At 36.5% G+C, this 14,115-nt stretch overlaps 1 protein-coding gene across 1 annotated transcript in view; it reads left to right on the forward strand.

Annotated features, from left to right (window-relative positions):
- Positions 1-632: 632 nt before the first annotated feature.
- LOC114648454 (filamin-A-interacting protein 1) overlaps positions 633-14,115 on the forward strand; it is a 208,681-nt gene continuing 195,198 nt past the window's right edge. Inside the window, 1 exon segment of the mRNA XM_051925552.1 lies at positions 633-759. Within this exon segment, the coding sequence (XP_051781512.1) occupies positions 745-759 (15 nt within the window). The 5' untranslated portion in view covers positions 633-744.

Here is a 14,115-nt window from a genome sequence, read left to right on the forward strand (position 1 = left end):
AAATCTCCTCCTTGTGAATGTGGAATGTATTATTTTCTTCAAGCATGTACTGTACTGTATTGTACCAAAATATCCAATAAAATATGAAAACCTTTATCTTTCTCTTAACTGAAATAGACTCATCATAGCAGTCCTTTTAAATATTTCTTCTTGGATGGCTTATGCCATACCAACTGACTCAGCTGAATATTTATCAATGGAGTAACTGTTCCAAAATCCTGCATAATATAGAAACATTGCATAAGTCAAAGAGATTTTGTGGGTGAAGACTGTATCATGTTTTGAGTGGTAGAACGAAGAAAGCTGAATTTATGCCATATATTTAATAGACCAAAGTGTATTTGAATGTTAATTTGCAATGTGAATCTTCTCCTCTTCTACAATTATTGTAAAATTACATAGAAAGGAAAAGTCATTGCATTGGTGATACCCTCTGGATTTGTAGTTTCACCAGCATGGCAATCTTAACACCTAATTTCATAGTCATCTTGGTATTCCAAACTCATTTCTAAAGCTTAGCCTATTACAGTGCAAGAATGTTGCACAAATGTTTTTGTACTTCAATTTTAACAAAATGTTTTATTTAGAGTACTTTAGAGAGCATTGGTCAAAGGTCACTCTCTTGTCTTACTGGCCTGTGGAGCAGACGAATGAGTAGCTTAGCTCAATGAGTTAAAGGAATGTTTCGTCAAGTCAGAAAATGATGTCTGATCTCCTTCAGGGCAGACTGTTGACATCACTACAATGAGCATGGGAAAGGTGCTATATAAATAAAACGTATTATTATTATTGTTGTTATTATTACTACTACTACTACTACCATTCTCTTCTAGCAGGTTCACTTCTCATCTTTGTTCTGTTATTTATCAATTGGGTGAATTCACTTACCTGGGCAATGTTTGTGGGACATTCCAGTTCAGCCTAACACCAAAAATCTCAAGGCTGGAATAAAATTTTGATAGGACGTGTGGAATCCATTGTGGGGTGTTGTGGGGCTGTGGAAGGCATCAAAAGTCCAGAGAAGAGTTTTGCAAAATCATGGAGAATTTTTTCCCTATCAATGAGCAACAAAGTCTGCAGGCGTTAAGCACTATTGTGAAAAATAGAACATTTAATCTGCATGTTAAAAGTTCTAAACACAAAAGCATATGACACGTGCTGTATATATTTCTTAATTTTGAAGTGAATTCATACAGCAGTACAAATGTTAAGCATTCACTTAACACAGGCTTTCAGCTGTTGACAACTGGAGCACTCCGTTCCAAAATTAGACCCAGTATCACTGACTGGCACTTTCTAATTAAATAAATACATGAAAGCTATTAACAGTTGCTTGCTACAGCTGAGCTTCTCCAAGTAAATAAATAAAGATATTATTACTTTCAAATATTGGTCTGCTTTACGTGAGACAAGACACGGGTTCAGTTCAAAATACGATGAATGACTAAAGAGAAATGAGTGGAAGTTTTGCAGTGTTGTCATGTATTCACTGACTTGTCTTGTGCAGAGGCACCACTCAATGTAAAGTTTTAATTTTCAATTAAGGGCCCATTTTTGACTGCTGGCCTGAAGCCAGCCTAGCCCCACATATACAGTATAACTCTTACAGCTTGTGATTTTGATAGATGATTACAAGTTCCACTCAGCAGATTCCAGCTGTTTCTTTTTAAACGACAAAGTTCAAACACAGTTGTAACTCCTGGAAAATGATCTAATAGCAAATTCCTAACTGTAGTTTAAAGAAATATGATGTAAGTGTGGCTAGTATAAGAGTGGAAGAGGAGGTAACTTTTGAACCTGGCCAGTTCACAATGTGCAAACATTAAACTGTGCAGAATACTAATATTTCTGAACAAGATGCTCACCAGTTTTACTATTCATGGCAAAGATGGCACTTTTTATGAAAAGGAATTGTTATACCAGAGCCACATTTACACTATTTTATGAAAAACATGAGATAATTTTTTAAAAATGTATCCCATACAGAGCTGGTGGAACGACATTTGGCTATCGCTGCACATTAGCTTCTTCTTTGTAACTACGCACAGTAATATCTTGCCAAATTTCTATCTAGTTTTGCTTGTATTGGCTGGATTGTGAAATGAGAAGTAGCACTATCCATTCATAGCACTGAATGACCAATGAGATATACTGTATATTTACTGTACTGTATATATATATATATAGGGCTGATATGCCTTCTCTTGGAGTTTGCATTCTCTTCTTGTGTTTACTTGAAATCCCTCTGAGAACATTTCCTCATATTGTTACAGCAGTATGATCATTTAGACTGCTGAATTGTTCAGAAAACTTGCGGATGTACTTTTGTGTTCTCTCTGTTGAACTGTGTGGTAGAAATGACTGTTGAGCAAAGACAGGCAGGAGGAAGTTTAAATTATATGCAACATATTTACACAGCAATGGAACAAAGAGACTTGACAATTGAGCAAATGCTTAAACTAGGATGTGCATTGGCATGTTTGCAAAATACTCTCATCTTTTTGGTTCTTTCAACCATTACCGAATGTCCATGCCCACCTTTACCTAATGCTCATCACCTGACCTTATGTCCATCATTTGAGCAAAACTTGCCAACATTACTCTTATTTATCGATCGATTCCCATTTAAATTAGAATTAGGAAGATCCACACACCTAAGATAAAGGGACGCTTAAATGAATAGTTGCTTGTTTCACAAGCATCCCTCAAGGCTAAAGTTTTATCCAGGTGCATCCCTACGACAATGGTGTTTAGTTTTCTTATAGAACATACCATCCTTGGCTTGTCTTCACCTCATGGTACTAGCCAAGCAGGCAGGCAGACACACAGAGGCCAAACTGCTAGAAATAAAAGCAAGTGGCCTTGAGCTGATAAGCACAGGCAGCTTTCTAACTATTTGGAACAAACAGGAACAAGCTTTTCATATTTAACATGACCTAAAGCTAGCTAATACAACACATTTTGCATTAACTTGATTGAGAATGCATCGATCCATAAATTTAAATTTTCTGTACAATCCGTTTATCCGATACTAATACATTCTAATCATCATTACCAAAGGTTAACCAATTAGACTAATTCCACAACTGTCCTCCCATTTACACCTCATTTCAGACTTGTGCATGTTGCTATCTGAATAGGTTCAGACAATGGAAAAGTCCTCCAACGGTTGTGCAAGGGACATTTAAGGCTATTTCACATTGTGTGTCTTTTCAGTTGTAACCTTCATAATCTTAGCAAGTTGGAGGCAATTGGCAGCACACTCCTGTGAAGTCAGTTATGTATTGTGACATAGCCAGCCACTCACTTCAACTAGTCTGCAACTCACTCTGACAAAATCAATCAGGTTTGATGTTGTCTTTATTCATGAAGCTGGAAATGAGAGCTGAGAACCAACGATTCAGAATTGCAATGCATAGAATGCAACGACGAGGAATAAGGAATGCAAGTTTTTTGGACTTTACAAACATAAGAGAAACTCCTCTTTTTGTTAACACATATTTTGTATACTTTAACAGAATTAAAAGAAGAAAAAAATGGCCACGATTATGGCTGAAGATGTCATAGCTGTTAACTCTTTGTACAGCGCTGGCTCCCTCAGGCTGCGTGCTATTGCCTGTAAGAAAGATGGCCAAGCACCACTGTGCTAGATGGTCCACACTCAGTTGGTAAATGAGACATGGACAGTGATTTTTAGTTGTTTAAACTGACATGGTCTGGCAATGATATCTGGAAATCTGTCATACCTCATGACTAGAAAAAAAACTGAAAAATCGATCTCCTCTTAAGAGTATGCACTATACTTTATACTATTTGAAATTTGGCCTAGCCAATACCTTTGTAAAGATTATATTCACTTCTTACATTTCAGTAGGGTTCAATCAGGTACCCTGGTGTCTTTACAGATTAAATAAGCGTAAATTTTGCACAGACATTGGGAAGTTTTTCTTCACACAGAGAACAATAAACACATGGAATAAGTTGCCAACTAGTGTGGTAGACAGTAGGACTTTAGGGACCTTCAAAACTCAATTTGGTGTTATTTTGGAGGAATTTAATGGTGAGCTTTGATGGGCTGAATGGCCTGTTCGTGTCTAAATCTTTCTAATTTTCTGATAACACATACCTAAAATGTAAATTAATAAACTGCATAGACAGCTGGCACTACTAATAGCTGCTGCAACAGCTTTATTATCTCCAAATTTCTACTGCATTTGACCACATTTTTAAGAAAGTGTTTCTGGCACATAGAATCACTGTGTGTGGTATTTTGGAACAGACGTCTTGATTATGATAATTTTCCTTGCTTAACCATTAAAGATAATAACACGTTTAAGAGAGCAGGTCAGTATTTGGCTGTGACTGAGTGTTTTATCATGAATTTTAAAATGAGGCTAAATATTGGCAATTATGGAATACCTTCTCAGCTGGAGTGACTAGCAGTTTCACCACAGCCCTCTGATTAAACCAGAATCGAATTGCTAAGTGTTAACAAACGCTTCAGCGCTTGCTGGTTACCTCACTAAGGAAGTAACATGAGTCACCTCTCTGAGGAATTTTGTTCTCATTATTGTGTAAATTTATTCATTTTGTCATATTTAACTTAGGGTCCCCTGGGTTATCCTTTATTAAAAAAAGAACTGCAGGGAACCTATAATGTTGAAAATAAAGGTTTTAAATTTGAGTACTGTATGTACTGTAGACACTTTTTTTGTCTTTTCATTATCATTTAAAAAGCAGCACATGGATGATCCTGCTTATTGTAGAAGTTAAAACTTTATGTACTGACATTTGGTTGTTTAATTCCATAACCCAAGGACATCCATGTTATGTAGATTGTTGATTCTAAATTGTCCCCTTCTGTGTGTGACAGTTTGACAACCCTTTCCTGCCTTGCATCCAGTGCTACCAGTATACGTTCCTCACTCCCCAGTGACCTTGAATTGGATTAAGGAGGTTTCAATATGTTATATTTAAATTCTTTTTTTTTTCAATTGGTGATAAAGGTATATACTATACAGCTCATTTTTATGCATTCTCTTACTTATTCTTTTAACAAATCCCACTTTATCCTGTAAGATTGTTCTTTTTATAAGAAGTTAAATAAGTAGACTTTCGTTGATGAATTAATCAAACGAGATTGTTTTCATTCAACAGAGCTGTGGTGTTTGAATCAACAGGTACAAACTAAAAATAATAATGTGCAAAAACATCAGTAAAATACTTTTAATGGATTTCTTTGTAGCTAATGCTTGATTTTTCCATTATGGTCAGGTGAGGTGTGAGGTAGACAGCGAATTGAAGGTCTGCTGCCCTCCTACCTTTTAATAAATCTTAATTTCATTTCAATAAATAAAGAATTGATTTGGATCAATGCCTGCTGTCACTTTAAAGCAAGCACTTCTACCATAACATAAGGGCACAAATTGAAATTGATTAAGAGTTATGTTATGATTTGCCTCAAAGGCAATGTCAAAAGGGGGATAAAAACATCTAAAACCTGACCCAAAAGACCAAACTATCAATAATTAATGAATGTAATCTATTTAATGAAATACCAAAAAAATCCAGTACAACAGAAAATAAGGCACAAAATAACACAAACTTAAAAGAAAGTTCAAAATTTAAAGAAGAATGAAAACAAAATCCAAAAATATCAAAATGGAATTCTAGGTCTCCAAAAAACAACAAAAAATAATAGTCAAAAAAAGCCAAAAAGACCAAAACAAAACAAACTCCTAATAATAATACAAAACTGTTAAACCTAAATCAAACTCCAAGAACTAGCTAGTCAAAACCCCCAAAAAATCCAAACAGTAAAGGTCAAATGACCAAGATAAAGAGTACAATAAGAACAAAGGAAAGGTCCAATGCTTCCACTTAGAGCAAAGCCCCTGCATGCTCCTGCTGGCTATTTTGAACCGAAATCCTTACATGATTGTGTTTCAGACAGGGTACTCCTTCCTCAAACTGGGATTCAAATAATCTCATTAATAATCTGTTTTGTTAATTTTTAGGTTAACGTTGTTGATTATTGAATTTGGTTATGTCGCTGTATCTTTTTCCTTGTTTTGTGTGTTTCGTCAAGAGACTGCCCTCAGGTCTATAAAAGCTAAGAAAGCCTCCAGTCCTTTGCGGTTCATTGAATGTGCTTATGGTGGTGGTGAGTTATTCTGTGTATATTGCTCTTTTTTATTATTTCTGAGTTATAGGATTTTTGACTTACTAGTTTGTTTTTCACTTTGTATTCTGGATTTAAGATTAGGACTTACTTGCCTTGGATTGCCTTTGCCTTTTCTTGTATCCCTTACTGTTCCTTTTGGGCTCTTAGGAGCTTCACTGTCTTCAGAGGATTTTTTGTACAAATAAATCTTTTTATTCATAAAGATTCTTTGTTGCCCTCTTTGTGACTAGATAGGGTTTTACAGTTTCCCTCCACTAATGAGTACTTTTTGGGATTTTTTGCGATTCTTTGTGTTTTCAAATTCTTTAGTTTATAATACTTATTAGTGCTACCAAAGGTACATTCCAATAATAGGCTTGTTTATTGAACAACACAAAACAAAATTGAGGCTTAATCTATGTTTATACACAAAATACCATATGTTAACTGGTGATCCCATTGATTGAACACTAAAATCTGTAAAATATACAGTAAATTTGATATTAAGAGAATGTTATTAATTAGTATATACATATCTTAAGTAGAAAAACAAAAACAATGCAAACAAAAACAATGCCAGGAACATGCGGAATAGCCACTTAGTAACATATACACACACATAGACCCTGTCTGTTAAAGTAGCTCTATTCTGCCCATTTCAGTTTGATTGCTAACTTCTTTCAAAGAGCGCACTTATCTCCCATTGGCCCCCAAACACTCCTGCTCAGTGGCGTAGCTCAAGTTCGCGCCACTTAAGGCGGGTCGGGGCTTCAATTTGTTTTCCTCCAACGTATCTGAATATGTTAACCTATTTAAATAGAAAATTAAAATGACGTATAGAGAAAAATTAAGATACATTTTGCATAGATTTTTTTATATATAGAGAAACAGCAATATTTTTTTCACATATAATTATTTATAAGCATTAACTAGACAAGAATATAGTACAGACGCACTGATAAGCTGTGTTCTGATTATTAGTTTAATATAATTATGCTGCGAAAACCAGAACCGGTGTGGTGTACAAGTGACAGGTGGGGATGAGCAAGAACGCATTCGGATTGATAATGAAACGAAATTATACATTGTGAATTAGTTGTTTATCTTCCTAGAAATTATTATCGGTGTAATGAATTTTTGAATTTCCCCTTGGAATTAATAAAGTATCTATCTATCTATCTATCTATCTATCTAATGTTTCTGTTTATTTTTGTAATTGCCTCATAAATTTCAACTGCCGTGCATGATGCCGTCACAGAAGGACTGTCTGAAAGTGATTTTTGAAGCATTTGTGGATGAAAATCAGAGAATTCATTCATGAGTGAAATTTTTCCGAACACTACTGCTTACACGTAAAGTGTTCTGAGCCTTTTGGCCAATAATGTCACCCCCAAAAATGTGCCGCCTGGGGAGGACCGCCCCCTCTGCCTGTCCCTAGCTACGCCACTGCTCCTGCTAACTACTGGCAATTAAAATCCTCTGGTACATCCCAATAATGGTCTTGTTTAGTGAAAGACCATTTACACCAACACTGCACTCTAAGAGCCTAACAGGCACAATGATTTCACTTCTTATTTTTGCAGGTCACAGCAAAATTGATACGAAATGAAAACAAGATGAGGCTAGATTCCCAACCTGAACACTATCAGTTTTATAGTACCAGCTATGGCTGTTTCATATTGTTCATCACCATCATTAAGATGATGGGTCCATAGGCAAGCACTAACATCTGCATGGGTTCCTCTTTATTCATCTCCCAAGTCTCTGTTCTCTTTCTCATGGCCTTGTGATTTAATGAATGTGTTCTTCTTCCATACTAGCACTGTGTTACACCCTAGATGTTTACTCACATTCACCTCACCACCATAATAGACAATTATAAAATTAATCACAGTGACCATAACAAGAAAGAAAATATTTAAATTAACCCAGGGATTAACAATAGATAACTCTTTAGCAAAAACACAGAAACTGCTAAAGGAAGGCAAATTAACTCAAAGCAATAGCACAGTATTAAAAAAACAAAAGAAATATAATACAAAGTTCAGGGGCGAGAGCCCTATAAATCTGTGATACCTTATAAAGGGAAGGCAAACCTTTTTGGTGGTGGGATGAATTGTCAATAATGACTCATACAGTGAGCCATATAAAATCTAGGCGTGACTATAAGCCCTAGCATGTTAATGACAAACGTTAAGTTTAAATATTTCCTTCAATAAATGGTTTATTATAACGGGGAAACATTATAATAATAATAATAATGATGTTTTTTTTATAAAATCTTATTAGAAGCAATGCTTAAACACCAATAGTAGACCAATTTTCAAGTAAAGTGACTTTGCCATGACATTGATCTAGTCATAAAAATGAAACTTCTTAACTTCTGCACAAACTGTTAGCATTAATTGAAATGCTGGTCATCCAAAAGTTATTCATTGCAAAGAGTTGTACCTGTAAGTAAGGCTTCTACATCGTCTTTGAATAATTATCATTTGTGAAAAGACCTACTTGCAACTGTAAACGCAACCAAATAATTTTGGCATGCACACAGCAAGCTTAAAACCTTAGAAACAAATCCTGAGAAATGTGCAGTCTGTAGAAATCTTGCAAAAAAAAAAAAACTTTGGTAAACTGCTCAAATTAACAGCAAAAAGAGATTGAAAAAACTGCAAAATCTGTCTTGCAGATCCTGAAAGTGAAATTCAAATCAATGACAAAGGATGATGACCTAAGCTGAATATGTGGGGAAGTCTTCATTTTTATATGATCTTTAAAATCGGAGAACTGAATAGTTTTTGCCTGTTGCAACTGCCTCAGATTACTGTAAAGTTTGAAATATATAGATAAGGAGAACTTAACAGCTCTGTACCAAAACTGGTCACCCAGAGAGGTATAACTGTCCTCTTCTTTGGACTTGTTAATTTGAAAAACACACACATTGCCCAAAGTTGGAATGCTGCCCGGTAAGTACATTTTACTCTTCGTCTCACCGAACACATGGATTGATCTGTTTTGGTCAATCCACTACAGGGAAATCTTTCTTTTTCTAACCTCCTTCTTTCGCATTTGTAAATGGTGTTGTTTATACTGATTTGTGTGACCTATAGTCACACCTAACATTCTGCCTTCAGTGGTGCACTGCCCACCAGATCGATTGATAATAAACTCAGCCAGGCACAGACTCCAGTTCTTTAAAATCACATACAGACATATGAAAAAGTTTGGGAACCCCTCTCAGCCTGCATAATAATTTACTCGACTATCAACAAAAAAGATAACAGTGGTATGTCTTTCATTACCTAGGAACATCTGAGTACTGGGGTGTTTTCCGAACAAAGATTTTTAGTGAAGCAGTATTTACTTGTATGAAATTAAATCAAATGTGACAAACTGGCTGTGCAAAAATTTGGGTACCCTTGTAATTTTGCTGATTTGAATGTATTTAACTGCTCAATACTGATTACTTGCAACACCAAATTGGTTGGATTAGCTTGTTAAGCCTTGAACTTCTTAGACAGGTGTGTCCAATCATGAGAAAAGGTATTTAAGGTGGTCAATTTTAAGTTGTACTTCCCTTTGACTCTCCTCTGAAGAGTGACAGCATGGGATTCTCAAAGAAACTCTCAAAAGATTTGAAAACAAAGATTGTTCAGTATCATGGTTCAGGGGAAGGCTACAAAAAGCTATCTCAGAGGTTTAAGCTGTCAGTTTCAACTGTAAGGAATGGAATCAGGAAATGGAAGGCCACAGGCACAGTTGCAGTTAAACCCAGGTCTGGCAGGCCAAGAAAAATACAGGACCGGTAAATGCTCAGGATTGTGAGAATGGTTACAGACAGCCCAAAGATCACCTCTAAAGATCTGCAAGAACATCTTGCTGCAGATTGTGTATCTGTACATCGTTCTACAATTCAGCGCAATTTGCACAAAGAACATCTGTATGGAAGGGTGATGAGAAAGAAGCCCTTTCTGCACTCACGCCACAAACAGAGTCGCTTGTATGCAAATGCTCATTTAGACAAGCCAGATTCATTTCGGAACAAATGAGTTATTTGGTCATAACAAAAAGCTCTTTGCATAGCAGAAGAAGAACACCGCATTCCAAGAAAAACACCTGCCACCTATTGTCAAATTTGGTGGGGGTTCCATCATGCTGTGTGGCTAGTTCAGGGACTGGGGCCTTTGTTAAGGTCGAGGGTCGGATGAATTCAACCCAATATCAACAAATTCTTCAGGATAATGTTCAAGTATCAGTCACAAAGTTGAAGTTACGCAGGGGTTGGATATTCCAACAAGACAACGACCCAAAACACAGTTCAAAATCTACAAAGGCATTCATGCAGAGGGAGTACAAAGGCATTCATGCAAAGGGAGAAGTACAATGTTCTGGAATGGCCGTCACAGTCCCCTGACTTGAATATCATCGAAAATCTATGGGATGATTTGAAGCTGGCTCTCCATGCTCGGCAGCCATCAAATTTAACTGAACTGGAGAGATTTTGTATGGAAGTATGGTCAAAAAGACCTACATCCAGCATCCAGACACTCATCAAAGGGTTTAGGAGGCGTCTAGAGGCTGTTATATTTGCAAAAGGAGGCTCAACTAAGTATTGATGTAATCTCTCTGTTGGGGTGCCCAAAGTTATGCACCTGTCTAATTTTGTTATGATGCATATTGCATATTTTCTGTTAATCCAATAAACTTAATGTCACTGCTGAAATACTACTGTTTCCATTAGGCACGTCATATATTAAAAGGAAGTTGCTACTTTGAAAGCTCAGCCAATGATAAACAAAAATCCAAAGAATTAAGAGGGGTTCCCAAACTTTTTCATATGACTGTATATTGAAAAAGACAAGCAAGCAGTGAAAAATTTAAATACCTTATATAAAATTGCAGCGTTACCAACTGTTCTTAATTATACTGTGAGAGTTTGGATTATTTAATTATTTTTGGATGACACTGCATGGCAATTTACTATGCAGCCAAATGTTTCCACGAGAAGCCCAGAGGCCGCTCACATTCGTGCCATGGGCTCAATGTGACATAGTTTGTCCATCCCTTCCCAAAAATATATTTCTTCACACAAAGTTGCATGGAGCAAATGATCAGTTAGTACAGCAAACAGTAGTGCTTCTCAGTTCTTTCTTGACTTGATGTCATTGTGGGTTGCTGGTATTGTTTTAAACTGGATTGTGAAACTAAAGTGTCCAAAAAGAATGATTGTTAAACAGACAAAAATGGAAACTGTATTATCAAAGGAAACAAAATGGCAGATCACAAATCCATAAAGCAAAAATGTATCCAACAATTCCTTCTGAAATAACTTCAGCACTAATAATGACACACACAGCTCCCCTGTCGATGAATAGCAGTGGGTGCCATTACTGGCAACAAAATGACCATGAAATAAAAACTCTCTCAAAATGGCATTTATTAATTTTGAATTACAAACAGCAAACATTGTTCCTCTTGTCACAAAGCTAAGATTCTTAACAAATGATAGTTTACAAAAGTTAGGTCAATATTGATTGACAAGCTGCTTTGGCCAGAATGGCCTCTTTTCATCAATAGGTTGAAGTAGGAGATGGAGTTTTTTAGTCAGCTTAGGTATTTTATAACACGACTGCAATGCAGTCTATCACCTAAAAACAAAGTCGACCATATTAATATGGCAATACACAAATCTCACTACAGAACTATAATGGCAGAACCTGCAACGCTCGAGAGCGATACACTTCGACTGTTAGACGTCTTAAATATGGAGATCAAGCAGCTGTTTTCAATCTCATCATATTTAATCTTTTTAAATGTTCTTTTAGTACAAACTTGTCATCTTTTCCTATGATAAAATCTATGATTTTTTATTTTCATATTGGGAACATCACTTGATCCAAAAGTGCAATATTTATATGCCTTAAAACAAACACTTAAATTGCTGTCTTTGGAAAGTAAAAAGAGATTTAAACAATGTCAATAAGCTCTGCCTAAAAATATTATGAAAGGTGGTTTTTCATCCAGTTTGAGAGTTCTTGTCTTTTCTAATCGTACTGGAATGTGTGCAACTGATAAGCACTAGAGAAATGTTTAACCCTCATTCCAAGCACACAAGTGCTTTGTTTGTTCATTTTGAATCTGCAGTACCCACACCTCTTCATTCACAAAAGCCCTGCATATGTCAATAAAAACAATATGTACTTTTTCAAATATCTAAAAATATAATTGAGAGTTGCTGTTTTGGCTAGTCGTGATTGTTTTTCAAACTTAATATAAAAAATCTGTCAGCATGTTTGCAGTTCAAACATTTCCCACACAATTTACTTGATGTCACTACTCAGATGAACAAAAGAGTAGCCATTAAATATTATGATTGTAAATACGTTACATCACTTTCTAAGAATAGATGCCATTCCTTTGCTTATTATTTAATGAAATTGCTTAATCCAATTCTGAATCAGTCTATCACAGCATTAGACAAAGAGCAGGAATCTACCATGCACAAGCAGCCAGTCCATTTCATATACAAGTCAAGTTCAAGTCAAGTTGGGGAGCATGCACTGGTACAGTGCGTTGCCGCACCCACCACACAACGAAACAGTTTGGGATCCCGGTTGGCAACCCCCCTGGCAGACATGCGGCCCAGTCCCACCCTCCGGAAATGACCCTCTATCTGCCGCAGCCAGGTGTTACGTGGGCAACCCCTTGACCTGGCCCAGCCACTCGGGTCCCTAACAATGAGGATCCTACGAGCTGGATCACCCTCGGGGAAACTGACGCTCCCTCACAATACGGTAATGTGCCTTATTCGGGTCTCCATGAGCAACCGCTCATTCGACACAAAGTCAAACCAACTGTACCCAAGGATTTTCCGGAGAGACACAGTACCAAAGGTGTCCAGTCTTCATCTCAGGTCACTGGATAGCGTCCATGTCTCGCAACCATATAGCAAGACATATCGCACATACACTCACCCATATTAAAAGAGTTGTCATCAGTTAAACTAGAATGTGCATCTTTAGGGTAAGCACAAACATATTTAAAATATATTAAAATAAATGTAAAATATATTAATGCCAAATGACCGAATGGTGAGGTGGCCAAATACCATTTTGTGACTTTGCAAGAGCAGGGAAAAGCTTCACAAATAATCACCGAATATGGATGAGAATTCTGTGATTGGATGACAAAATGATAAAATACTACAAAGTGTTTGTTGGGTGAATGGTTTGGCTATAGTGAATGTTGACTGTTGTTTAAGTACATGTATTATCACAAAACTGGAGCGGCCAGCACATTATTTACCATTTCAGCATGTATGCAGCATTCAAACTGTACAAAATAAATACAATTTAGATACAAATAACCAACACAATAAGTGTCAGGGAAAGCAACTCTTCTATGTGGACAATGTTGGAATGTGATTTGCTGTGAACGGGTGACCAATCAGGGAATGAGAAGTTGTAACAAGCAGGATATAATCAAGGAATGGCTATGTAATAAGCACAAAGCATGATTAGACTCTGCATTTTTGCTAAAACCTTTTTTTGACCATCCACACCGAAACTCAGAGCCAGCATTTTCAAAAGCATACATCTCTGGAGACCATTTTCAGAAGACTCCATTTTCAGGGGTTGAAAATGCCAGGAAAGTGTGGATGAAATGTGTAAAACAGAGACTAATGTCTGTGTTTTTGATTGAAAATGTAGTATTGTTGACAGGTTTTCAGTCTACTAGGCACATTTGATTATCTCACAGTTAAGCTGTCTTAATATTCCATTCAGATACCTTTTAAAAGCTGTCAGGGTAGTCTGTTCCAGATTCCTAGGACCCTTGTGTGAAGAAGTGCTTCCAGGCTGCAGTCTTAAATGCGCTTCTCCTTAATGTACACTAACATCCTTAAATAAACTGGAAGAATTCTGCTAGGATCAACTTTTCTGATACTATTGAGATTA

The sequence above is a fragment of the Erpetoichthys calabaricus genome, chromosome 3 (genome assembly GCF_900747795.2).
Source record: "Erpetoichthys calabaricus chromosome 3, fErpCal1.3, whole genome shotgun sequence".
Classification (NCBI taxonomy): Eukaryota; Metazoa; Chordata; class Cladistia; order Polypteriformes; family Polypteridae; genus Erpetoichthys; species Erpetoichthys calabaricus.